Source organism: Gavia stellata, chromosome 12 (genome assembly GCF_030936135.1).
Source record: "Gavia stellata isolate bGavSte3 chromosome 12, bGavSte3.hap2, whole genome shotgun sequence".
Taxonomy (NCBI): domain Eukaryota; kingdom Metazoa; phylum Chordata; class Aves; order Gaviiformes; family Gaviidae; genus Gavia; species Gavia stellata.
In genome coordinates this window covers 5,005,898-5,032,858 of record NC_082605.1, presented here as the reverse complement: position 1 = coordinate 5,032,858, position 26,961 = coordinate 5,005,898, and the positions used below count along the sequence as shown (strand labels likewise).

Genomic DNA, 26,961 nt, shown 5'->3' with positions numbered 1-26,961 from the left:
AAAAAGTGTTTCTAACAGCACAGTTTTAGGAGCTGCAGCAGGATTGCATTAGGAGAGGAGTCGCTGCTTGGATTTCAGTTGCAGCCTCGTGGAACTACTTGGTGCTGGAGCTTGACCTTTTCTGAGATCTGAATCTGTTCAGGGCCATTGGCAGAGTGGGTTGCTCTAAACGGGCTGTAGCGTTAGTCACCTTGCTCATCGTGCCCAGCTACCGATTCAGCGGTCACCAGCATAAAACTGAAATTTGTGCTTTCAAGCTGAAGGGGGTTTGTGATAGATACCTGATTAAACATGAAAAGCATGCGTATTGGCATATGGGAAAGAGCTTTTTTCATATGTCTTTGTGTTGTAAAATAGGAGTGTTTATGTGGGTGGCCTTGGTTTTGTTTTTGTCTTTTTATTCTTTTTAAAGCTTCTACACATCCGTGCTGTGAGGACAGTTTTGATGCACAGAGGTCAGTGTTTGTACTTTGGCAAATTGTGCAGCCGTTAACATTCAGGGGACTGTTACGGCTTTTGGGTTTAGGCAAGCGGTGTTTAACACAGACCAACGTTTCCTGAAAGCTAAGCCCCAGCATCAGTAGTGATTCATGGTTTTATCGCGGTATTATCAAAATCACAATTCTGCTTGCAATGTGCTTGGGAATACAGATGGAACAATTAACTGGGAATTATGAGGAAGACTGTTGGCTGCTAGATTAAACGCAGGATAGCGTAGTCTCGGGGTGAGGCCAAGTTTCTTCAGTTACTGCATAGGAGAAAAGGGAGCAGAATTCACTGGAGGGCAGCATTCCTCAGGCTGCCCTCACTCTCCTTAGTTGAGTAAAACAAACAATATTTCTGCAAATTAAAAAAAAAATCATTGCTTTGTATAGATGGAAGAGTAAAAAATGCTTTCTTTAATTAATAACATATATCTGTGGCAGGTTGTTATCTTTATTAAAATTTAACAGGAGAAGGATACCAAGAAAATATCTTAGAGGATTAAAAAGAAATGGAAAAAAACCCTGTAGAAACACTAACCTGGAGCTGCTGTAACATAATATCAGGTGTTAGTAACAACGTTGTTGAGACTACTCTGTTCTGTCTTCCCAGCCTAGTGAAATATTTAAATAGAAGGTGCCTCTGATTTTTTTTTTTATTTTTTTTTCTTATGATATGTAGGTAAGTCAGAAGTGTCAGACTGAGATATTTGTAGCTACATCTAGTGAGACTAAATAAAAGGAACAGGCTGTAGTCTTGAAGAACTGCGTGACTGGCAAGACTGTTCTCTGCTGCAGATACCTCCTCTAGCTTGTTCCCAGCCGGAGGCTGTAGCCGCTGTTCGGTAGCTGGGTAGCATGTACGGGCAGCATCTGTGTGGTGGTAAGAACCAATTGTCTTAAGTAACACTTCCTTTGAGTGATGGGCTCAAAATGTGTTTGAGATACAGGCTCTCCTTATTTTATTTGATGGCTGCGTCAGTGTTATTTCTGTGTTGTACCTCTAAAGCGCCACAAATCATTGTTGCAAATGTGGTTCATAGTAGATGAAGTCGTTTGTGTTTTATGTTCCACTAAAAACTGGCAGCAGGGTCAGACAATTTTACCAGAAGAGGTAAATGATATGCTTTCATAGCTCAGAGAGAGGGAGAGATCACACCACGTACATTTTTGTGGTTAATGTCCACTTTGGGGATAAAATTAATTTTTCATGCATGTTTTGAGGAGGCGGAGGTGAACCTCTTAGCATTTTAATGCCATTGGGGGATTGTTTCAGCCTCTAGGTATGTTAAATGGGACTAATAATTTCAGCTAATCAGTGTCTAACAACTTCTGAAAAATGGAAACTAGTTTAGGAGTGATGTAAAGAGAAGTTTTCCACATTAGTGGAATGCTAGGCAAATGCTAATGATCTTCGTACAGTTTCCACTTGTGTTAGGAGAGAGGGTCTCTTAAGGTCACCACCAAAAGTTAATAGTAATGAGTCCCACGCTAAAACAAATTGCGAAAGCCTGTATACATTTCTAAGTTTCAAAGCAGCGATACAGATGTCATGTGAAACAGTAGTCACCGAGTTTGTTCAAAATTTTTTTATATTACATTTTTGTTTAAGAAATGGTACAGAAGATAACTTTGCAGCCAAAAGTAAATCTAGAAATGACTAGTGAAGCTGTGGAACTTCAGGCTGATATTAAGTGAGTCTTTTAATGGTAGTTTTTATCCACCTGAGACAACACTGGCATCGAGAAGTCTTGGGATCTCCACATGGCATTGTCATGGGTAAAACTTTTGAAAGATAGTAGCTTTCATTTTCATCAGTTGGTTTTTTGAGGGATGCTCACACTTACTTCATAAATCTCCTGCTGCTGGGCCAAATCCTACCATATGAATCCATTCTTTTACTTTTTCCTCTGAAGGATTATTTCATTTTTGTTACTCTTGGGGCTGATCTGTGATTTAAAAATCATTCTCGTTCTTCAAAAAAAAATTTGATAGAGGAGCAAGAGCTTCAAAAGAGCTTTTCGAGGTAGAAGAGACCATATGTTTTCTGTAGTTTGGCTGCTCCTTTCTTTAGAAATTCTGGGTCTCTAAATCCAGCTCTTACTTTGGGAAGGGCCCTTCTAGTTACGTTGGAAAAACAAATCCCAAAAACTTGCCATGGTTTGCTCAATAACTCAATTCTAGAGTTATTTGTATTATTGTTAGCTGTTCATTCACAGCTTCTGTGCATCTATGACACTGTCTTAAATGACACTCACAGGAAGAATAACCTTGAGGTTGGTCTTTTTAAATGCATGTTTAGGCATGAAGGGGGTATATTGTTGACCACAAAACCCGTTGCTTTTCCTTATCTGTTATATAATTGTTGTATAAATAGTTGATTATTTCTTTACATCATAAGAGAAAACAATTAGTTCCTAATCAAACTGTCAGGCCATTTAGCATATCCAGGAAGCTTGCTAAGCATCAGATTCCGACGTTAACCTTTGAGCTCCAAGACACTTTCATATGATGAAAATTTGTCTTTAACATCCCTCAGAGCCCATTAGTGCTCAAAATGAGTTTTTTAGCAAACATAGAGATGTGTTTGTGTTTGGCAGGGGTGGTGGTTTTGTTTTTTAATCGGAGAATTAAAAGTGGAGATGATAAACAGCATGAAGAGGATTTTTAGTAGGATATATTAACCTGGGATTTCTTTATTCTACAAGCCTAAAGGTAACGTGCAGGTTCCTGGATGCCCATGCATAATGCAATGTGCCTTTTGATTCTATTACTCCAGGCTTTTGAAACTTTATATTTTCATTCAGTACCATAATCAGTAACTAGTGTGTTTTTTTCTGTATGTAAAATAGAGCACAGTGGTATTGTTATCCACCCTTAGCTGTAATCCTCCAATGTTGGACTGTCCTGAGGATTTTTCGACGCCGTTTCATCCTTACTGAATCTATTGTATGTTGCACACATTTTCACTGAATTATTTGAGAGGAAAATAAACATGGTATCTTTCACTTCTGTAGCTTGCTTGAAGATCAAAGAAAGGCAGAAGAAATGGTGTTAATTCTTTGGCAGCAAGTCTATAGGTCTTGCAGTAACATGAATGTGCTCCAGTTCATGCAGTGTGCTGAAATTAACTTGTTTTGTGGATGAAATCAAATATAAGCATTCTTATTAGCTTTCTCTTGAGTGGAATGTAGTGATACAAGAATACTTTTCTTCCTTTTGGAACAGGGTTCCAGATTTTGTGAGGGAGAAGCGTTTTGGGAACTGGCTTAAAGATGCACGAGATTGGGCTATATCTAGAAACCGGTACTGGGGAACACCCATCCCTTTGTGGGTCAGTGACGACTTTGAAGAGGTGAGTAAGAAAACAAAGGTTGCCATTTGACAGAAAAGCCTCTATGTTGTTTGCTTATTTTCATAGACTGTTACATCTTCAGCTGCTGCAGTCTTAAGTTCTATTAATAAGTCTTAACGGTATATGTATATCTACAGTAGGTGATAGATACATGCATATGTATGCATGCATTTGTATGCCCATACATGTTTTCTTTGCTTTTGCTTGAAAACCGCGAGCAATTTTTCGTGCTTTTTATATTGGAATTAATCTTCTTTTTCCTGGAAGACTTTGCAGTGATGGAAAATCTAATGGAAATAACAAATGCAGTGAGAAAATGGTGAGGAAGAGATTTTTTTATTCAGTCCTTTCAGTCTGTTCTTGAAATTCTGATGCTCGGTTACATCAAGCCAAATGAATTGCTGAAGGCATAAAAGCAAGTTCACCATAGTAGAACTGTGTAGTGCTACAAATGTGAATGTAATAGACTGTAAAAATGTGAATCTAGTGAAATGATGAAAGCGTGTAATTGGAATGCTAGAAATGAGGGTTTTTGAAGTTGTAAGGTACCCTGCAGTTGGTAGCATAAAGCTAGCTGCACAAGTGAGCACTTCACATAGTTTTGATGGCTGCTGTTTTCTAAAACACCAGGTTTTAAAACTGTTTATGAAGATAAGTTGTTTTTTTTCTAAGTGGGTTATTTCTATTAGACATGTATGATAAGTTTTCCTCATGCTGGAAATAAGAAATGCTAATCAGCATCAGAATGTCCATAGAAGGTGGCAGCATCCCGAGCCTCTGTTTTTACCTCCCTTGATTTGAAAAAGTTTTTTACTTTTCGTTTTAGATGTGAAAGACCTCAAATAGGAAAACGTATGCCAGAAAATTATTTTACTGTCATAAACTGCACTATTGCTTACACGTGCACCATAAAGCATTTTTTATTTCCTCTTTGTTAGATATCTTGCTGATAGGCAGGGAGATATTGGGGGAGGGAGGGAGTTCCTCCTTGCAATTAGGATTTAAGTACCTAAGAAAGTCTTGGCATTTGAATTCTACTTATGCTATGAGCGTGTCTGTAAATTACTGGCAAACCAAGTGCTTCTGTCTCTTATATAACAGTTAAAAATTAACTTTTATTCAAAATTTTCTGGTATAAACTGTCAGTCTTCAAACTAAACTTTAAGTCCCCTGTTCCGTATAACAGGGTGTTTTTAGGTAGAGAAAAGGCTTTCAGTTTTGTGCTAAACTATTTCAAGACTTCATTCTACAGCTGAAAAAGATTGTGTAAAGGTTACATTACTCCCACTCCTTGCCTCTAATAATATTTCATTTTCTGTCCACTTTCCCAATGTCTGTATTCCTGTGTGTGCTGATCTTTTTGCTTTTTCAGGTTTGATTTGTTTGTTTTTAATAACAATATGATGTCTAGTTTGGAAGATTGACCTTTCCTTGGAAATTAGCTGCAAATATTCCTCGGGGCTTGGTGTGTTGAATAATGATAGAAATACCAACAGATCTATTATTTTTATCTGTAGATGTTACACGTTTCTGTTTACTCTAGAGTCTGAATGTCATGCTTCAGTAGTCGAGTATGGCTTCTGGACTAGGCTAAATTTCAAGTTAGGGGTTTTTTAATATTTACTCTCTTTTCATGCATGTGGGATATAGCTAAAACACTAAATACCACTGGAACTGATGTGGAACGTAAGGCCTAAGTGACATCTGCTCTCATATAGAAATAATATTCACTCAAAATTTCTGGACTTCCATTATACGGCAGCCTAGTGCCATGTGAGATTGCAGAGCCTCCTCTTCATGTCTTGTTCTCAAAAGAACACTGTCGCATGCAATTGTGCCATGCATATTAAATCCTGGAGAAGTAATAACAGTTCCTTACTTAATATACAGTAAGGTGAATTAATTGGTATTAAAGTGAATTTTATTACAAATCAATATCTGGTTTCCCACAGTTTTAGTTTAACTTTTTTATTTTAGTTTTATTTTAGCATAATTAGCAGGTAGGGATGCAAAATGGAAGTTGATTTTGAAGCTTGTGGTTTTTACCACATTTTTGTAGACAGTTGATCTTTTTAAGCTTTTAGATCTCAATGATTTCCTCAGTGGAGGAACACATCCCATTTGGATTAGATAATAAAATTCTTTAATATAGCACCCAAGTTGATAAAGTGAATGTAGGTTAATTTTATAGGACTTGCATACAAATTATAGTATTATATATTCAGTGATGTTAAGGAAATTCTGATTGTTTCGTTGCTTGTCACTCACGTGAACTGTTAACGCTCCACTGGTTTCGGTGAACCCAGTCTCGCGTAACAGGTTAGGAACAAGAGGACTCTGGCTGTGCCCTCTTGAAGGGGGAGGAAACTTCTTTAATCTGTTTCCAGCCTGTTTTGAGGCTGCATTAAGAATGCCACTTGTAGCTGACCTTAGCAGTTGTTTCTTTTACGAATTACTTTTCAGAAGATGTTTTCTAAAGAGCCCAGAATGTCTTGCTGTTACACTGATACACTGCATGGACTTCTTTCTTTCTATGAACGCTCCTCATTCTTCAACAGAGTTGAAATGACAAACCAATAAAAGCAAACATTTTTTACTTACTAGGGACTGCAGAACTATGCCACAGGAACTTTGGTCCATGAATGCTGCTGGATGGCTTTATTCTTGCTATTTACACAGATAACCCTGGATATAATGCTAATGTTCATTTCGTTAGAGGTGTTTAACCTTGACCTCTGCTTTTGCATTAGGTCTCAGTGATGCTGAAACAGGGTCGAACAGCCCCCGGTCCCAGTCTATTTACATTTATTTCAGTCTTTGCTGTCTGCTATTAAATGTTGATATAGCTGGTTTTGTAGTTGATGTGGCTGAAAAATAAAATGGAGGAGGAACATTCCTGTTGAAGAAACATATCCAAAGCAATAGCTTTAATTTGAGAGCATAAACCAGTTTGTTCCTTGCTGAAATGAGTGGGTGCGGCCTAATGAGGGATCGGATTTGATTAGCATCTGCTTGCTGCATTGTTCTCTTGCCTTCAAGTATCTAATGTGCTACCCTTGGGACAGAGTAGCTCCGTCCTTCTAACTTGGACAGAGGCAGTCTTATTCCGTATGGTGATATCTGCGTTCCTCTGGTGGTTGCTGGAATTTTCATGTGGACTTGAGGTTATTTCTTCCATTTCTTCTTTTGCTGGGTGCAGTTCTGCAGACGCATCCAATATTCAGAATTTTACTGAAGTATTGAAATACTTGGTTCAAAAAGCAACAGCTAATGGGCAGCTCTTAACCCCCAGTATAGTGTGAAAGTATGTTCAAATATTAAGGTTAGCAAAGATGAAGTAATCGGTGTATCCAAGGGTATTTTTTACCCATGCTGTTATTAAAACTTTTTCCTGCGCCAGCAGTGCTGAGCTAAGCACCTGCTGCCTGCTCACTTGAGCTTGTACTATTGCTTATGGGGCCACATGGTGAATGAAGAACAGATCTGGGTTAAAAATAGTTTGTTGATAAAGGCATATTTTTAACTAGGATCAATCCCCTGGTGTGGTTTGTTATTTAGATTGTTGTACTTGGCTATAGTAATCACTGTAATGCTTCACTTCCTATAGAAAAATAAGATAAATAGGTAAGTAATGAAAAAATTACATTTTAAAAGTACTTTAACAATAAAAGATGGTGATTAGTAATGCAGATCAGCAGTTGAATCAGACTAGGAAAATCATGGCTTAAAAACCAAATTAGACTGAGTTTCTCTCTTCTCTAATTCATGACAGTTTTTTGGAATTAAATACACCAAAACCTTTTCGTTAGTCACAATTTCTGTGTGTATACATATGCATGTATTTCAGACTAGCTATAGGAGTTGAGCAGTTCTCTGACTTACTGTATCCTAAAAGCAACTTAGAAAGTTATCTTATGTGAAAAATGTCTAGCCTACTTATGGCTTCTTTATGTTGGTACATTTAACTCCTTCCCTGTCAGATCTGTCAAAACCCAGTTTTTTTCCATAGCAATTCTAAATTGGACTGATAGCATGTGGGACTGGATCTCCAAAATCCAGCCCTGTACTGCAGCTTGTGGCTCGTGAATCCTGCCAGCTCAGAGAGGGCCACGGGGCTCTGGGAGGGTTAAACTTGATTAAGACGTAAAGCAAAAAAGCTTTTCTCCTTCTCTCCTACGTACAGTTTTTCAGAATCATTTGTTTCATCAACATTTTATGACGGTACAAGTCTGTTGCTGAAAATTTTTGCTTTTTTCTTAGTGTGTTGATGCAATAAAAACAAGAAAAGTCTGTACTTTTCTTAACAGCCCCTTTGTTAGCTGTGACATTTTTTTCACTTTAAGATGCCATTAATGTGAACAGTTTGGAGTACCTGGGATGGAACACTTATACTCAATTATGAGCAATTTAGCTGCTTACCTTAGCCTCAGAAGAGGAACCTGGGATCTGAAACTTCTATCCGTATAAAAGTCAGATCATTGAATTTTCAGAGGTGATTGTGTTGTGGGTTGTTTGAGGGGAAAAAAAAAAAACCACAAACCCAAACAACAAAACTCCAACTTCTCTGATATCTGACAACATGCTTGTTCTTCAAAGTCTCCAATTATTCTGACGTGAATTGTACTAAATCAGAGCAGTGGCCTCTAACATTGTTTGCTGCTTTGTTAGATTGAAGAAGGGGACCTTGTACAAAATTTTTGTTGGCTTTACAGCTGTATCAGCTACTTTAGAAGATACTGACTGACTTAAAAGTCTCCTGTCAAATAAGAAAAAAATTGCTACTCTGCGCAAATAACTGACTGAATTTCTTGAGTGTCTCTTACAGGTAGTTTGTATCGGTTCAATGGCAGAATTGGAAGAGTTGACTGGAGTGAAAGTCACTGATCTCCATCGAGAAAGGTCAGTCACAGAGACTGTTAACTAGTTATTAAAAATAGTCGAGCAGACATAAAAAAATACTGGTTTTCTTTGCCCAAACGCTGGGAAACAGATTTAGGGAAAACAGAAAAATAGTAAGAGGACTTGCAGTTACCATGCATAAATTTTCCTTTCTTCTGTCTTGGACACTGTTAATACAAGAAAATCTCTAAAATAGCTTTAAATTATACAAAATTGTCAAAGGAAATGCTGACCTTTTTGAAGAATCATTAAAATTAAAAGCAGAGCTCCTGTCATACCTAATGTGCAAGCATAACATTAACTTTTTGTGCCAAGTCTTGTTTTTGTTTAGAATTTGTCAATCTTTTTCTTTCCCATAGTATTGATCACTTAACTATCCCTTCACACTGTGGCAAGGGCTTACTGCACCGGGTCCCAGAAGTTTTTGATTGCTGGTTTGAGAGTGGAAGCATGCCTTATGCACAAGTCCATTATCCGTTTGAAAACAAAAAAGAACTTGAAGATGCTTTCCCTGCTGACTTCATTGCTGAAGGCATTGACCAAACCCGAGGATGGTAATTTTCTGCCGCTTTATTAAGTGATACTATTGCCCTGCATCTAACACTATTACATCTGGATGATCATTTAATGTATAGATAAGTGTATGATTTCTTTTTTCCATTAAAATGCAAGGTATTCTAAAGCTTGGTCACAAAAATGTTGCAGAAAGCAATCTTCCCGATTCTTGTGGAAGACATCATTAGGTAATAGGGCAGATCTTTGGCCTGGTAAGGAAGAATCCCAGCAGCTGAATTATCACAGAGCTTGAGTTATCTGCTAGAAACAGAACAGCAATTGAGTCAGTTGATGTGGAAGTCAATGTTTTGAGTATTTCAAGGCAATGTATAGGCTAGTAATTTTTGCCCTTAGATTAAATTTGAATTTTGGGTTTATATGAGTGGGGAGAAAACAAATTAAGTCAAAGCTTAGTTGTTAAGATCTTATATTCTACAAAAATCAAATTTTCTAACTGTAAGCTTCACCTGCTTATTTGATTCCTCTCTGGTTAAATGCTTTTCAGTCACTGATGAAAATTTTTCTCTAATCTCAGTTTTTCTCTGGGTAACATTCTCATACATGCATGCATAGATACGGTTTTAGTTTTGGCATTTTTAAGCGTTTATTCTATTTTTGAAGTTTGAGGTTGGCTGTGAAAACTGACAGATTTTTAAGACGAATTTTTGTGTTTTCTAGATTAGTACATTTGACTATGTACGAGTAGAACTCTTTATCCAGTAACTTGAGTTATTAGAGTTAAACTAAATTCTTCGGGAGCATAGTTGGTATTTCCCTCTGCCCACTCCTCTACTCCCCCAACAAACCAACCAACCCACCCAAACAAAGCAGTAAGAGGGGGACTTCTGTGTATTTGTGAAGTTGAGAGTAGGGTTTACACGTACTCTCAAAGCCAGGAGGCTTGAGCAAGGAAACGTTTGAGGCATGATGCTAAATAAAAATACCTTTCACTATATTCATGAAACTTGTCACTTTGCAACCCCTTACTTGTGATGCAAAAAATTATCTAGGTCCTCAAAACGGAAGTTACATTTGCAGGTTTGGCGGTTAGGGAGGGACCGCTTAAGTCTCACTTAGTGAAACATGGGCTCCTCATGGCATATTAAATACTTTTCAGAATATAGCTGCACCTTACCTAGTTAGCGCTATGTATAATGTTTGTAACGGGTCCTTCAAAGCAGTACGTCATTTAGGTCAGAATTAGTGCAACCGGATGAACTTAGTTAAAACTGGCCTCTTACGTGTATAGTGATTTTTTTTTTTCCTTTTTTTTCCCAAAAGTAGTCTTTGTTAGGCCATCTGTTTGTGTTGATCTGTAACTTTGTGCTCTCCACAATCGTGTATCGCAGCTTACGAGTCGTGGTGCCTTTCAGTGTTAGGGTACAACTAAGCGCCGTTGAGTGGCGTGAAACCCGGCAGTAGAGGGACATGCTGGTCTCATGTGCAGGTCACCGTTTTGTGCTTGCTGCTCTTCAGCAGTGTTGGATCCAGCATATACAGTGAACCCTACATTTCTTCGTTTACTTTGTTTACTGTTGTATATAGCGTGTGGATACAGCACTGTTAATTTGACAAATGCTAATTTAGGAAATCTTAAATATAAAATGGAATGTTATATACTATATTATATTAAAATAATACCTGTTTCATCTTGAAGAAAAGTGATAGGTCTTGTTTATCTGGGAGAAAAACTGCTTATTCTGCAGCAGCTGTGCTTTGGGGAGTGGGGGAGGCTCGTACAGTGTTAGAATGAAGAAGGAATGGAGAAAAATAGTTTGAAAAGTTGTAATACTAGTGATTCCATGTATTAGTCTTTCTGCAACATTGTTTATCATGCCCACGAAAGGAGAATTTAAAGCTTAGTTTCCCCTCTTATTTATTGTATCTGAAAAAAATTAGAAAATTGTGCTTTTTCTTTTTTTAAGAAAAGAGGCAAATAAAAGAACACATGATAAAGACGTATAAAATGCATGCAGAAGGCACAGTCTGAAACTGATTTTCTCCCTGCTACATTTTATAAAGATAAAAGGGCATTTATTGTAATTTAGATGCCAAAAAATGAAAACAAATTAAAAAAAATTCAACAACATGTAATCATTCTTACACTGTGCAAGGCAGCTGCTGAATTGTAAAAGTTCAAGAGAATTAAAAATGGTTTGGGATTTTTATGTGGATACAAAATCTATTCCTGGTAGTTAGAATTCCAGTAAAAATATAGGAGGAATGATAAATTTTAGGTTTCAGCATTTAGCTATTTGAGATTGGAATGTCACAGTGGATTAGTAGGTGTCACACACACTTACAGCAGTAAGTTTCTTTTAGTGCTATCCTTTGAAGTATGTATGGGAGATGTGACAGATGAAAAGATAAGTCTGATCTCGTATGCGTCCAATGAAGCACTCTAGTGCCATCAAAGAATGCATTTGTAATTTTTACACAAGTTGGCCTTTTTATTGTATGATATCAATCTAAACTTGAGTGCAGTGCGACATCCAGATCAGCTAACTGTCATGTTTCCCGTTTATAACGTTCTTTTTTTTAAATAGTAAATGTAACCCGTGGATAAGCGGCTGCTTTCCTTTTCCTTAGTAGGCTGAACTGAATTATCTCACTAATTCAGCTGAAGATTGGCCCTGGAAAAATAAGAAGAGAAGTCTAAGCTGATGCTAATGCCAGCGGTGACTCTGGTTGTAGACGTGCACCCGCTGTGCTTCGGTTTGAGCCCACAGCTCGTGTTGTGTACTGAAGGCAATGTGCAAATGGAGACTTTCACATTACGATCTGGAATAGATTGCCTTTTGTTTTTAACATCAGCATGAGAGTTACTGTAAGTCTTCACCATAGCCAAGTCTGTCTCATCCATTTGTGGGTGGAATATCAAAACACTTGCCTCAGTACATGGTGCCGATACCTTTCCCATGGCACTCGTGTCTGTTAATAAGCTGGTGCTTTGCTACCAGCTAGCGTTCAGCGATTTGCAAAGAGCACTTTTGTTTTCTGAAAGAAAGAAGGAATTAAGATGTGAGGTGGTGGGGTTTTTTTGGTAAAAGGTAAAGCTGTCTCGGGCTATTCTTAAGAAGGGTTCTCGTTCTAAAACTCTTAGGCGTTTAGTTACCTTTTTCTAAGTCTTGGGAAAAATGAGGATATTTTGAAGAGAAGACACATGTATCTTTCCGCTAGTATGATAGCGCTATGTCATAATAGTCCTGAGTGAACAACAAGGTGGTGAGTTCTGAAGTGTTAAGAGCATAGTATGTGATTTTTATTTGGAGCCTTCTGTATAAAGTGTTAAGATTCGGAATGAAGATTGGTTTTGTGTCAGGTCAGAGACTGCAGCTGATGTGAAGTGAGGACTAGTAGGTGGTGAGTGGCGCAGGAGGTGGCTTCCGATTGACTCAACAGAGAAGGGGGAGAAAGTCAAGGAGACAAGGGGAAAATTAGTGTGACCAAGGTGATGGGCCAGGAGGGTGATCTTTTGGATGACTTTCTGCATGGATATGAGAAAGAACTGAATTATATTTGTTAAGGCCAGAGGAAAAAAAATCTTACAGTAGTTGGGTTGCAAGACTGGCAGTCTGGACAGATTGGTAGGAAAGCTTTATCTCTGATTATATATAGGGAGATTTAACAAGACTTATAGTCATGGTCAGAATATGGTGGCCTACAGGGAATTCACAGCTGAAGGTTTTTAGCGTGAACCAGAGGATTATGAATTTACCCACAATTATTCAAGAAAGGAGAAAATAGGGAGGGAACGCTTCCTCTTTTTTTGGGGGAGTGGAAAGGAGGGAAGAAGAGCAAAGAAGTGGACTTCGGTCTCTGTGGTGTTAAGATATTTTTTTTTTTACTATTATTTTGGCTGACAGCTATGTATCAGCAAGGACATAAGTAGAAGCAGACTGAGATTTGGTGAATGGAAGGTGAAGCAGCAGAGAAGTGGAGGAAGTTGTCAGAAACAAATGTGTCTGTGGACAAGATTATTTCAAAAATAAGGTGCAGAGAGACACTCCTATAAAATATTGAGAGTGAATGAGGTGTATTTTTTTTTAAAAGGATAATCTGAGAAAGAATGCAAAGAGATATGTCAGAATGGTGTATAAACCAGTGGATCACAGGATCTCAAAGACAGTCTTCTAACTGTCATCAACTAAGGTACCTCATTGTTGAGGCTTGCTGGGTTTGACAATGCAAATAACATAAAATTTACAAGAAGTTCTTGAATGTATTTTTTTCAGTGCCTATGGTCTGCCTGTACAATTTTCCTAATACAAACAGTATTGAAATCTCTTCTAGATGGGTTCTGCTTTGTTCTTTTTAATTGCAAATGCACCTGCTCTAATATGAAAATTTACGACTGGTTTGCAGAAAGTGCTGGGAGTTTGTCAATGAGGTACCTTAGTACTAAACACTAAAGAAGCACTGCTGGTTTTGTAATGAACTGCCAGTCTTGTAGGCTTGAGGTGTCGATCATCTGCGTAAATGCTCAGATGTTTGTATTAGGGGTTTTCTTAAGAAGGTTAAAATTGAAGATGGTGATTTTTGAGTGCGTGTGTGTGTGTGCAGGTGGAGGAGTGTTAGTTAAAAGACATGAAATTACAATGCAATTTTATAGAGAGAATTTGTATCCTGCAGTGTGAATTGGGGTGATATTGAGAGTTAAAAGCCTGTCTGAGAGCTAAGCATCAGAGTTGTCATGTAAGCCACTTAATAAATGCAGTAATGCACACAGCAACCTTTACAAAGCTTTGCACCCTCAAGTGTCAGGATAATGCTTTTGCAATTATAGGCAGCTTTTTGATAAAAACTACTTAGGAATATACAGATGGACTTTTTTTTTTCTTTTCACTAAAGTGTTTCTCCACTAAATCTTCATGCAAATGCATAGTTCTGAGGCATAACCTCCTGTGCCTTATTCTAAATCAATTAGCTTTTGTATAATCATCTGCTGTTTTAAGGTTGCTAAGCAATTGTCAGTGTGATACTCATTTTTAGCCAGAAAAACTATGGCCCACCTTCCAGTTATTTTCTTAAAAGTAATTACCAGCAGTGCAGTTACAGAAGCTCATAGATACCGCTTTTGGTGAAGGTTCTGACTCCTGAGTATGAAATTATCACATCATCTTGCACCTCCACTTAATTCCTCGGATGTAATCGTATTTCAACATATTGAACAATAGGTGCCTGTGTTTGCACCAACACTGATTTCTTAAGTGTCCTGGATAGTTTATACAGGTATTGTAAACCCTCAAATGGGGGGGTGGGGACCCCCTACTGCCTTTTGTTGTGGGGAACGCCTACATTATCATATTTCCTAGTGATGGCTCATTTACCCAGCTAAGTTTGTTTGATCGGAAGGAGGCTCTGCTCACTCTTGCTAACTTGCTTTTATGCTCCCAGCAGTAACTGTTCTGTTGTCTGCTAGGTTGAAGAATACACACATTAACACACGCAGAGGGACAAAAGTGTGCTGGTCCTGTCTGCCCTGTTTGTTCCTGACTGAGCCTGTGGTCAGAGGTTTACAGTGAGCAAACAGGAAGCTTGTTCAGGGACAGAGTTCCCTTTTCTGTATTAAAGGGACAAATGCTACAATTTTCTTCTTCACGACCTTCATAATGCTTACTATTACAATTTTTCAGCCTTCTTGGACTAGTAGATCACAGCTGAGCAAACAGCATGATATGTGACAAAGAGGAGAAAGGTCTGCTTTACAATAAGCTCCTCTTCTGAGTCTTTGCCACAGAAATGTTTCACGTACTTGAAGTTTAACTTTGCTAGAGTAAAACAACATAATGAAAACTTCTTTCTGTAATGAAGGACATGCAGACTTCAGCTTGGCGCGTTTAGAAGGTCACGTTTATTTTGTCTCTTGTTTCAGGTTCTACACTTTGCTGGTGCTGTCCACTGCTCTTTTTGGAAGGCCTCCTTTCAAGAATGTAATTGTGAATGGCCTCGTTCTTGCCAGGTTGGTATGTCAGTCCGTTCTTCCCTGAACGGATTTTTAGTCAAAGAATATTTCAGATAAGTACCTGCAAATTGTGAATGAAATCTGAAACGGACTTTGGAGCTGTTAGACTTGTCCAGGAGATACCAGTGTTGCAGGAAGTAGGAGGCACTTGAGAGCGTGAGGTTGACACATCCCAGCTATCTGTTGCACTAGGTTCTTTCCAGCAGGATTAGTCCTTTCTAGAGAGAGAGAAAAAATGAGTAACAAGTCAGAATAGGAAAGAACAGGAAATAAGTTATACCTGTTATGCAGAGTTTTTAAAGAATTATATTTGCTTCCCTTTATTTTCAAGTAGAGCTTTGCCAGTGGGCTGGAGGGATTGATTCAAAACAAGTGCGTCTTCCCTCAGCTTTGGTAGGAAAGGCAGATTTCCTACTTAAATTTGTAATTTGGGAGCCTCTTGGGTTGTGGTTATTTTTTAGTTGCTCTCATGGGTTCAACAGTCATACTGAAATGATGTGCTAATGTATAATTATGTCTGTGCTACCAAGAACATAATAGGACAGAAAAATTCATCTGGATTTGAAGGGCCTTTTTTCCTTATCCATGTATTACAAGAATTCTGGGAGTTTATGCCTACATTCTGATATTTTCTAGTGATGGCCAAAAAATGAGCAAAAGGAAGAAGAATTATCCTGATCCAATGAGTATTGTAAATAGCTACGGAGCTGATGCACTAAGGTAGGATTTCTTTAATTAATGCACAATCTGATATATTAGCTTTCTGTTCATAGCAGACATGTACCAGGAGGGCTGCTTATGGGTTTTTGACAATTCGCAGTAGGAAGGAAGTTAATTTTAGAAACTTCTAGACCACTATGGCAGCCAAATAGCTGGAAGAGTGGATGACTCAAAAGAACTGGCAATAGTTACAGTCCCTGGACTTTCTATACCCTTGTCTTATCTCCCTCAAGGCTGGTAACAACCAAAGCTGACGTGCTGACTGGAGGCCTTCTGTCAGAAAGTGTGTGTCCAGTTTGTAAAGAATGCTTCCACTCAAGCCAGCGCTCTCTGCTATTGCAGCTAATGGTCTTGAGTTGACCCAGTGAAAATTTGAATAAAAACTTTGAGAACAATACTATTAGTTTACTGTTAAATCGTTACTTTAGGGAAGGATTGTTGTATACTGCACAGAAATGTTTGTTTGCTGCTTATACTATAAATTTTCTAAAGAGAAAGCGTTTCTTTTTTGTTGATGTAAGTATACAGTATGTACCTAATAGTAGTGAAACCAGAAAAGCAGAAATGGAGCAGCCTAATGTGTAGATATATAAATTGTCCTGGTCAAACAGAGATTAAACACAGTTCAAGTGTTTCATTAAAATTATACTAACATATAAATGTAATTATGCAGTCACCTGGCACTTTGGCTAGGTGCACTAACTACGTGCATGAAGTGGTACCTGGAGGTAAAGGTACAATAAAGACATTTTAATAACTGCGGGAGTACACTACTTAAGCATTTCTCAAGAGCCCTGTAATTCTTGCGAGATATATATATAAAAGAAAACATTAAACTATCACACATGTTGAATTGTGTGTTACAACTGTACATGGTAATGATTGGGCTGACTGAAAGATTAGTGTGTTGTTGGTTTTTGTTTATCTAAGATGGTTGTTCTAGGTAGTTTAAAAAAAGATGTGAAGTTCCTTATTGTTTCAAGCTTTAGCATTTAAAAGACCTAGTAAATTATCTTCTCGTATATGTTTACAATGGAGAGTTGGGGGGATTTCTTAGATTTCATCAAGATTGTTCTTTAGAAATAATCAAGGTGTATTAGCAGAACATCAGTGAATTGGTAGCTGGAACAATATGAGTGAAAAGGGTTAGAGTTACTTATATAGGAGATTTTTAAATCGTAGGTGATGTTTCCGTTGGAAAAAATCTGCCTTTTTTATAAAACTAAACAAAAAATCTCAAACACCAGAAGTTACACTTCCATTATTCATGGTTTTTTGATTTCTAAAAAGCTAATTCATTTTTCTGCCTGTGTACTCATTCTTTAATGTCACATTTATTTATACATACACCCACATAGAGAGTAAAAAGCATTGCAGACTAGGTTCATTTATGGAAGGAGCTCTGCGATTCAGTTGTCTCTGCTTATTCACTGAAGTGCCTGATGTGTTCTGTTTATAGAAAAAGCTACAACTGAGGGTTTTTATTCCTTGGCACTGTTTCCCTGCAGAGTTACTTTAGCTTTTGCAGTACATATATGTGTGTATATTTTTTTTTTTTTAACTACAGCTTTGAAGTATTCTCAGCAGTAGCTTGATAAATAGATCAGCAGAAAATACAGATGTAAGTTCTTTAAATGAATATGGAATTGAATGGAAAGGGCAAACAGAAGAAATAACAGCACAGTAAATTTAACAACCCAACTTCAGACTTCCTGAAACTTGAATCCTGTGTAAAATCTCTAAGAATTGTCAAAAACAGTTATACTTTGATATTCTGAAGACCTATGACTTGGGTGGGATAGCTGTCAAAGTATGTCAGAAAGAGAATTTGCTGATCATAGTATTTACAAGCCTTTTGCTTTCATGTATCCTGAGGTAAGTATTGCTGTTACAAGTGATGTGTTACATTATCCTCTCAATCTGTTCTTAAAATGCAGAAGAAATAACATAATGCCACAGACTACTAGTTTAGACAGATGAAAAGGAGGTTACTTTATTGTTTCTCGTACATTGTTAGAAAACGTGGTAATACTGGCTTGATTTGAGGAAGGTTTTATTTTCTGCCCAATGGGTAATGTCACTAGGTGTAAATAAATTGATAGAACTTTTCCTTTATTGGCTGCCTTATTTTCTCTTTCCATGTAAGTATCTTTGCATTGCAATAATCCAGGAAATAAGTATTCTTTTAACATTTACCTACTGTAAGGCAGTGTAGGGCTGCTATGTGGAAAAAAAAAAACCAAACACAACCACAAACAAGATCAAAACTGTAGCCTTAGGGCTACATTTTCTTTAATTTCTCATGCTAAGAGCTATTTTAAGAAGCCTTCTGATAGATTCTGCAGCAAGTGCTGCTGAGGTGGGTGCAAAGGAGTCATTTAGCAGATCCTTCATAGTTCTGATTAGTTTGCATTGCTGCCTCCTCAGGAGGAGAGCAGCGGAGGCAATCTGAAGTGGTCATTGTTCTAGGTTAAGTCCCAAACTGGTAAAAGGCCTGGAGTATCCCAGTGTACCCTAGGGCCAAACTAGCTCTCCTATTCGGAGCAAAGTTATGTTTGACTTCTGAAATAAATAATGAGTAATAAGCACATAAGTAATTGTGATGAGAGGTTTGGTTTTAATATATACTTAAATTCTAGTTTTATTTAAGGACTTACTAGTTCATTATCGTGCTTAATTGTTCTGTACTTTTGTAAATTTATAATTTGAATTTAGATATCATGTTTAAAAATCTTTTTTCCAATACAGTACTGAAACTCATAGAATCATTTAGGTTGAAAAGGACCTTTCAGATCATCGAGTCCAACCATTAACCTAACCCTGCCAAGCCCACCACCAAACCCTGTCCCTAAGCGCCCCGTCTGCATGTCTTCTAAATACCTCCAGGGAAGGTGACTCAACCACTTCCCGGGGCAGCCTGTTCCAATGCCTGACAAGCCAATGCATGCCTGTTTCTGTGCTGCATTACTGTCTGTTTACTCTGGCAGCTCTATTTTTATGTATTCATTTTTATGCAAGAAGCCCTCTCCTGAAGAATTTATGGTCTGGTATTCTTGAATGTGCTGTGTCAAACCCCATTAAGGTTTTAAAGCCTCCTAAAGGAAGTGCCTGTAAAGATATATTAGTTTCGAATCATGATTTTAAAAGTTGATAAAATACGAGAAAAGGAGTTAAGAAATTTCTACTGAGAAATGCCACATTCTTTAAAATAAAAATGATTGGTTTGCTTTTCATATTTGGAAAATTAAATGAAGTGTATCTAAATCAAGTTTGTATTCAAGTTTTTTTGATATCTGAGTAAGACCGGTTTCTTTTTGAGTTAACTTGATAGATAAGAGTTTCTGTCTTCTCCGTAGACAGAATATTTGTTTAGGGAACTAGGTGGGATAAAGTATAAAGATGGGTTTTTGCCAACTGACAGCCAGCAAGAAAGCTGGGGGCCATGTCTGTCTGTCTGAAATGAGGAACTGTTAGCTTGAGAGAGACTGACCCGAGGAGGATCCCCCTAGACTTAGAACCCCCTTGGCTGAGGTGGGCACGATTCTGTGAGTGTCTGCTTCTGGTGTAAGTAGTCAGCATCACCTGAATCCTCTGCTCTTTCCAGGGCTGTTTCTGGAGGTTGGGCACATTTGTATTGGTAGGAGGTACATCCTTTGTCCTCTCTTGGGGTTGTTTTTCTTCAAGACGTTAATTGTTGCTCTTTTACTGTGATTTGCCTGTTTTGCCTTGCTCCTTAGTCCTGTGTTTGCAATGGGCCCAAAGCTTTTTATAACTGAGGAGATTAACTAGATTGAGTAGAAAGGTACCGTGTCCTTGTTAAGGAATTCAAAATATTACTGAAACAATAGGTGCCGTTTTAAAGATGAACACTGATGCCGTGCATCCCCTGCTTGTTTTGTACTGTGATAGCATCTGACCATGTGTTATCACTTCAAGCAACTTCTAGAGTAAAAAAGAAAATAGAAATTCCAATTCAAAATCCATATGCAGTATCATAAAAATAATCCTGTAGCACTAGGAAGTAAATTGTCATATGTTCAATATGTTACATGCTTACAATACTGTCTTCCTTAGAGTTCTTAGTGTGAAACTGCTCCCCTGGGTATCTTTCCCTGGCTATGTGGCTCTCTAGGGTTTACTGTATGTTTAAGTGCATTTCTATCACTATATGCAGTTTTAAGCTTTTAAGTATTGTGTTCTTATTTTGCAGGTTATACTTGATCAATTCTCCTGTGGTAAGAGCAGAAAATCTGAGGTTTAAGGAGGAAGGAGTGAGAGATATACTGAAGGATGTCTTCCTGCCCTGGTACAATGCATATCGCTTTCTTGTTCAGAATGTTCAGATCCTGCAACATAAGGTACCAATCTCTCGAGCGTGGAAAAGCAAAGTGGAAGGGGCTTTGTGCTTTTTCCACTGTTAGAGTGAATTAGCATCGTAGAGAAATTTAGTTTGGAAGGGAGCTCTGGACTCTGACTCTGGAGGTCATCTGATCTTTACCTCCTTGTTCAAAGCAAGGCTGACTTCAAAGTTACATCAGGTTGTATGGACTTGCTGTTAATTTCTATGTTATTTGCTGTTTGTACCCTGTTTTATAAAGCTATAATCACCCTGCATCTTTCTTTTCTTGACCAAGCTTATTATTCTATAGAAAGGAGGAGTGGAAGGGAGGGGACTGTCAAAACATAAGTTATCCCTTCTCAGATTAGGGTGCTCTTGATTCCCTTCTGTTTGAGATAAATGTGATGCTATTGCATTCATACTCTTGAAATTAGAGAACAAGATGGGGACTTTGAGTCTGTGGGGTTAATATGTAGTAAACAACTACCTGCTGCTAGTCACCTTGCTGGGAACACCAGTTAAAAGCCAGGTACCGCCTGTGCTTGAGGGAATCCTTCTGAAATGTCCATACTAAGCTGTGTTGGTTTTCTAGTAATTGTCTTATCAGTGTTTGTGTAGTAGCTTAGAGGCAGTAAGTGTCACCAGTACTGCCCTGAGTGCTGCTGCTGCTCATTCTTTGCTGTTACCCCACGTCATGTAGCCAGGCATGGCTACATCACAGGAAGGATGCCGTTGGAGGATGGCATCTGGACTCGAAGTTTCTCTGTACTGAGAACGTGGCTTCATAGCATACAGATTTAACACAAATAGAACTGCAAATAAGTAATGAAAAGGAAGTTACTTTCAGTAGCAGCTGCTGTGACAATTTCTTGAGCTAACTCATTTACTGTAACTTTAATTATGAATCTGCATAGAAATGTTTAACTTGGGAATACTCAGTACTGAATACATTAGCCACAGCAATAAGATTGCCTTCTGTAACATGACAGTTAATTTTTTTTAAAGTTAAATTTAAATACAGCTTAAAAAAAAAATGAAGAAATGGAATGGAAAGAAAGGTACATCATCATAAAACCAATAATGCTTTAGACTTGGAGACTACATTTGAAGTCTACTAAAAAATTCTGGATGAGTGACATGAATTTCTACACTTTCAGAATGAAAGCAAGATGAAAATTTCTTTCTTAAAGTAGTTCTTCATTTAAATTGAAGTTTTTATGTGTCTATTGTATAGTTTCTGTTGAAAGCAATTTTAATCTTTCAGCTGAGATTAATGATAGAAGGTTACCACTTGTTAGTGCAGACTTTTATGGGAGAGTGGGAACTAAGCAAAAAAGTTCCAACCTTGTACTCCACTTGAAATTACAGTAGCAGCCTAACCACTGTGGAGAGCTGTCATTTGAAGCAATAAAGGCAGCTAACTTCAATAAATAGTACAGTAAATAGATGATCTAAATAAATGGTTGTATTTTTTTAACAACCCCTTTTGGGAAGCAAGTCTGGTAACTTCAGATCCTAATATTTAACAAATCTTTTCTTAGGATCCCTAGACAGCACTCATCGGACAAACTTACGCATTGCCCCAAAAATATACTTAGTTTTTCTTGTTTGACCTTTGAATTATCTAATGTGTGCTTTGCAGCTTTTTGCTGTGATCCCGTTTAAATCTTACAAGATCAGCCAAATTGGGGATGGCAGACCCCAGTGGAAAATCCAGGTGCTTAAGCAGATAGTTTTGGTAATTCAGCAGATGTAATTTTTCTTTCTAAATAGAGTGAAACCATTCCTCTGCACCATATTAGGCAAAAGAATGTGCTATTGGAGGTGATAGTGCTTAAATTGGATTTCATGCACAGGCTTAAACAACTTTTTCATTGTATTCTGCCTCCTGGAAGAGAGAAACTACAATCCCAGTGTCCTGGATTAAGTCTAATAATAATTTTATGCTTACTGTAATTACCACAGTAATTGTAGTTGGTTAAATAATTGCTGACCTCACACTGGGATTGCTGCACTTCTGGGTGTGTAAATGCATTTCTTTCCTAAGAATCTTTTCCTTTATACTGTGAAAGCGGATGCGTAATTACCAGGTCAAATAATGAAAACAGATTTTTTCACCTGGACTCTGAGGGACGGGAAAGTCCAAAGACTCTTAAAACCAAATGTTAAATACTGTTTGTAAATCTGAAAAAAAACCCAACCAAAACCAACCCCCTTGTGCTCAACCAGTCATGAGAAGGTTCACATGGCAAAGAGTGAGACCGTAGGCACCGACAAGCATGCTTACTTGTGGTCTTGCTTGCAATGCCCTACAGAATCAGCAGACTGTTAAATTTCTCAGATGGGTGCAAACATCAGTGTTCTGGAAAGCAACAAAATGTACTATAGGCATGTTGGATGCCTAAAAATTCCACCTGTTTTTTTCAGGTTCTTATGTTCTTCTATGTTTTAATCTGTTGAAATTGTGACATGCTCTTAAAAGTTGTCTGTATGCCCTTTACCCAAATAGAATTAATCTTCAGAGTACATTTCTTGTAAATGCTTCAGATCCTCCTAGATGGAGTAATGTAAATTCAAGAGTCCAACCCTGTGTCTGGAAGCTATGACTTACGCTGCAAACAGGGAAAGAAGGGCTGCATACCGTTGTGTGCTGTACTACTTTTTATCTGGTTGAACAGATCCAAATAACTGGCCTCCTTTGTAGTTGAAGGTATGGTGTGGTGAAACAGCAGCAGTGGGAGTCAGGTTTTCCTTAGCTATTTCTCTGAGACATGTTTCTGGAATTGAATGTTCTCTCTTAGGAAACCAGTGTAACACAGTGAAGGTGACAAAATATTAGTGGCTGACAGGTGGCTTGATACAGAGATTTGAATATATACCCTTATGACTTGAAAATGTGTTTTGTGTTTTTATGTTGATGATAGGATGAGGGAAGAGAATTCCTTTACAATGAGAACACAGTTAAGGAGAGCAATAACATCATGGATAAATGGATTCTTTCCTTCACCCAATCACTCATTCAGTTCTTCAAAGCTGAAATGGCAGGTATGCACATGTTTGGTCGGGTGTGTGTACGGCTGTTTAATATTTGATTAGAGAACTAACCATTTCATCCAGAGATTTCCAGACTCCCCACGAGACTTACAGTTCGGATAAAAGGAAGGAAATCTTTAACCTGCTACAGTAATACATGGAATGCTGCTTTCCTGGGTGTTAATACAGATTTTGCCATGCTTGTTCATGAGATTTCAAAAAACGATGAGGCTTTTTTGTCACGGCTAATGCTATGAGCTCAGTGATGTAGCTTGTTGCTGTAACAACATCTTCTGCAGTGCTTGGAGCAATTAATAATATTACATAATAGTAATTGAAAAGCAGCAGTGAAAAGGAAGCCATGTAGAATTTGGGGAAGCTGTAAAAAAAGGATAAAATGGGCAGTGCTCAATTCAGCTAAAAAAAATAATTTTGAGAGGTAGATGAGCATGGGGAATAAATTTTCCCCTGCATAGTTCCATGGAGAGGGTTTTTTTGTAATCATATTGCGAGTGGGTGCAGCAGGACGGAACAGCATTAGGCTATTGCATAGCTGTAAGAAGATACTCTCCTGGTTTTTCTTCCTGCGTGTTGTAGTCTTCATCATCCCATACCTCTCAATGCTCACATTATGTTAAGGCAATATTAATTGCAGAGAAGGTGCTGCAAGAGCCCTCTGAAGTAGTTGGTCTGATCCAGTAAGCTTACAAACTTGCAGATAAAGTCATGATGGAATTTGAAGAGGTTTTGGTGCCTTTGAGGGCACTAGAAACCTAGATATTGGAAAGAAGGTGGCTTTTGCCATTGTAGTTCCTGTTTATGAATAAACAGACACCCCCCCCCCCCCATGCCCTTGATCTTAAGTTGCTCTTGAAAGAATTTTTAGAACCCTTCTGCAGGTGTGCTTGGGCTTGGGGAAGGAAGGTATTAGTGGGATAATAGATAATGAGGAAACAGCTAAATGCCAGATCTGAGTTTATGAGGACACAGGACAGTCCTCCTCTGCTTCAGTCATCTCTTGTATTCCCCCCTCTTAGACTGGCATGATGTTCACTCTGACCAAGACCAGTAAGATGAGTTTATCTTGCTACAGTAGATAAAGCAGGTTGTTTTGGTCATAACCAAATTCAGGTGAGGTCATCTAAGAACATTTCATTAAAGGAAGAAGTAATCCTCAAGCTACCAAAATCAGGAATAGGATAAAAGCTGTTGGTTGTTGACGAAAATGTGGCTTCTTCCTAGAAGCTTTGTCCTTGAAATTTGATGGTGGTGTGTGTTGAGTTTCATGTGTTGCTAAACAAATATGCAGAGCCTATGCAAGCTTACATGCTGCATGTAAAGAGGAAAATACTTGGAGGGACAGTGGAGAGTTCATTGTGAATGTGTACCTGGGATCCTGGAGTAGTGCATGGTTTAAATAGAAATAGTATTTGCACGAAGATGAGCATGGGGGTAGAAACTTGAATTCTCTGCTCTGGATTCCTAAGAGGAAGATGAAGCTAATAAAAAGGGATGTGTCAGCTGACATTTTTACAAAGCAAGAAGATGGTTCCAGCAGGAGAAGAAAATTCCTGTTGGAAAATTACAATGTAAAGACTTTCAAGACTGTAGTGTTGGTACTAAATGCTGTTGTCTTGTGTTAGATGAAGATAACATGATGTGCTCATCAAATGAGTGACACATCTCATTTGGAAGTGATTAATAAACATGACTTTTCAATTTTTTTTTGCATGAACTCTAAATTCAGTCAGACATATTAATGAGATGCAGTAAATTTGTGTACTGCAACATGATACTCTTGTGCCAATTTTTTTAAAAAACTAGTTTGGGAATTTTTTTTTTAAAGATGTTCTACTTCATATGACTTGAAGTAGGAAAAATGTTGGGAAGAGGCAAGGGAGGATTATAATGGTGACTGATAACCTTAAATGCCAGGTAAAGGAGATAAATATGCTACACAAGGCTTCATTTTAGAACCCAAGATTTTAAAAATAATAGTAATAATTAAAAAACCCCCAAACAAATGCAGAAGCTGTTGTAGATGTGACATGATGTGAGCAAAAATAAATGATTGCGTTCACCAAGTCTGTTAAGTGCAAGATGTGTTTAAAAAGAAAAATAAAATAAATTGTTCTCTGCCGTATCTAAAACCTAGCTGAGGCAGTGGTGCTGAGGTGATATTTGGGCACTATCTGTCAAAGAAATGGCGCAGTCTGCACTGTAATGTGCTGCTCCTGCAACTGTGTGTGTGATCGTAAGAACATAGAGGCTTGAAACTCTAAATGGCAGGGAGACAGCACTAACTGGAAAAATGCTGCAGCTGAGCTTAGCTTCTTCCATTTAATCAAGTGTATTTTTATGGTGGAGCTAGATTTTACACCGATCCCCTGCCTCTAGAAAAATGTTTCCATTAAGTAAAAATTATGTTAATTCTGCCCCAGTTTCTACTAGTAGCTTGAATAGCCAGCAGTGTTTCAGCCTCAATGGAGTCCCTGTCAGTTTAGTATTGACCTCACTTGAATAGACTGAGGGTGGGAAGAGGAACATACCTGTGCACGTTCCAACTTGGGGATGCTTTAGAGAGCCTGGAAAAACTTCAGAAAGGTATAACAACCCTCTGCTGCTCCTGCCTTGGGGAGAGCTTTTGACTTCCTAGAATGTATGCAACTGGGGAAAAGGAGACAACACGTATCGGAAAGCAGGGTCATTTCAATTGTTCATGGAAAATCGGCAAAAGTTAAATGTGTTGAAACCATACACATGTGCTTCTAAGAGGGTTTTTGCCGTTGCGCGTTATCTCTGGTTTAATAGGTGCCCAGAACTGGAGCCGTAGACGTGCTGTCTTCGGAAGTGCTGCGAGTTAGGTAGATGGGTACCCTCTGTAGAGCAAGTTAGGTAGAAGAGTAACCTCTTCAGCAGCAGCTGGTGTGCTAGCTTAGCTGCACTGCAATAATAACATGCTTATCCAAATGAATTATTAGCTATTGAATAGTAATATACGTTCTCCACCAAACCTCATCTTTTATGGTGGAAACTTCTGAGATTTGGGCCCTTTGATAAATAGGGCAAATAGTAAGTTATTGGGAAGATACTATGGAAAGTAATAGGGCGAACAATCCTTGGTGTTTTGAGGGCGGGTTAAAATTCTGTGTTTAAAACCAGTAAGCCTGATTATGCCTTTTTTCCCTACTTAAGTGCCCAATACGAAAAGTTATTTTGCAAAACAGCTTTTCTCCTGATGACTGAAATGGAAAGAAGCGTGTGTGTCTGCGTGTGTGCATGCATATGTTTCCATGTACACGCATGCCTTTTTCTTGAGTCATGAAAAAGTAAGATTGCACTATTTGGTTTATGAACTGGGATTACAGCTATTGAGGGGAGAAATGCGTCTTTCCAGGCTAACTTGAATCTCTTGTTAACGATACACTGTCTCTGAAGGGTGGGGTTTTTGAGGTTTTTTGTTTTTAACCAGTCTCCTAACTAGATAACACATAGCTAGAAGAGAGCTGGGAATTTTTTAGGAATACAAATTCCCGCATAAATAATGTCTTCCCCACCATGGCATGAATCTTCTGAGCATTTCCTTTTTAGGTTTTTAAATACCAGTACTCTG

At 38.1% G+C, this 26,961-nt stretch overlaps 1 protein-coding gene across 1 annotated transcript in view; it reads left to right on the top strand.

Annotated features, from left to right (window-relative positions):
- The window catches only part of IARS1 (isoleucyl-tRNA synthetase 1), a 105,534-nt gene that overhangs the window by 45,290 nt on the left and 33,283 nt on the right, over nt 1-26,961 (top strand). The window contains exons 14-20 of the mRNA XM_059823571.1: nt 3,711-3,837; nt 8,663-8,736; nt 9,096-9,290; nt 15,167-15,253; nt 15,893-15,976; nt 20,187-20,334; nt 23,240-23,360. Of these exons, the coding sequence (XP_059679554.1) occupies nt 3,711-3,837; nt 8,663-8,736; nt 9,096-9,290; nt 15,167-15,253; nt 15,893-15,976; nt 20,187-20,334; nt 23,240-23,360 (836 nt within the window). The remainder of the gene's footprint in view (nt 1-3,710; nt 3,838-8,662; nt 8,737-9,095; nt 9,291-15,166; nt 15,254-15,892; nt 15,977-20,186; nt 20,335-23,239; nt 23,361-26,961) is intronic.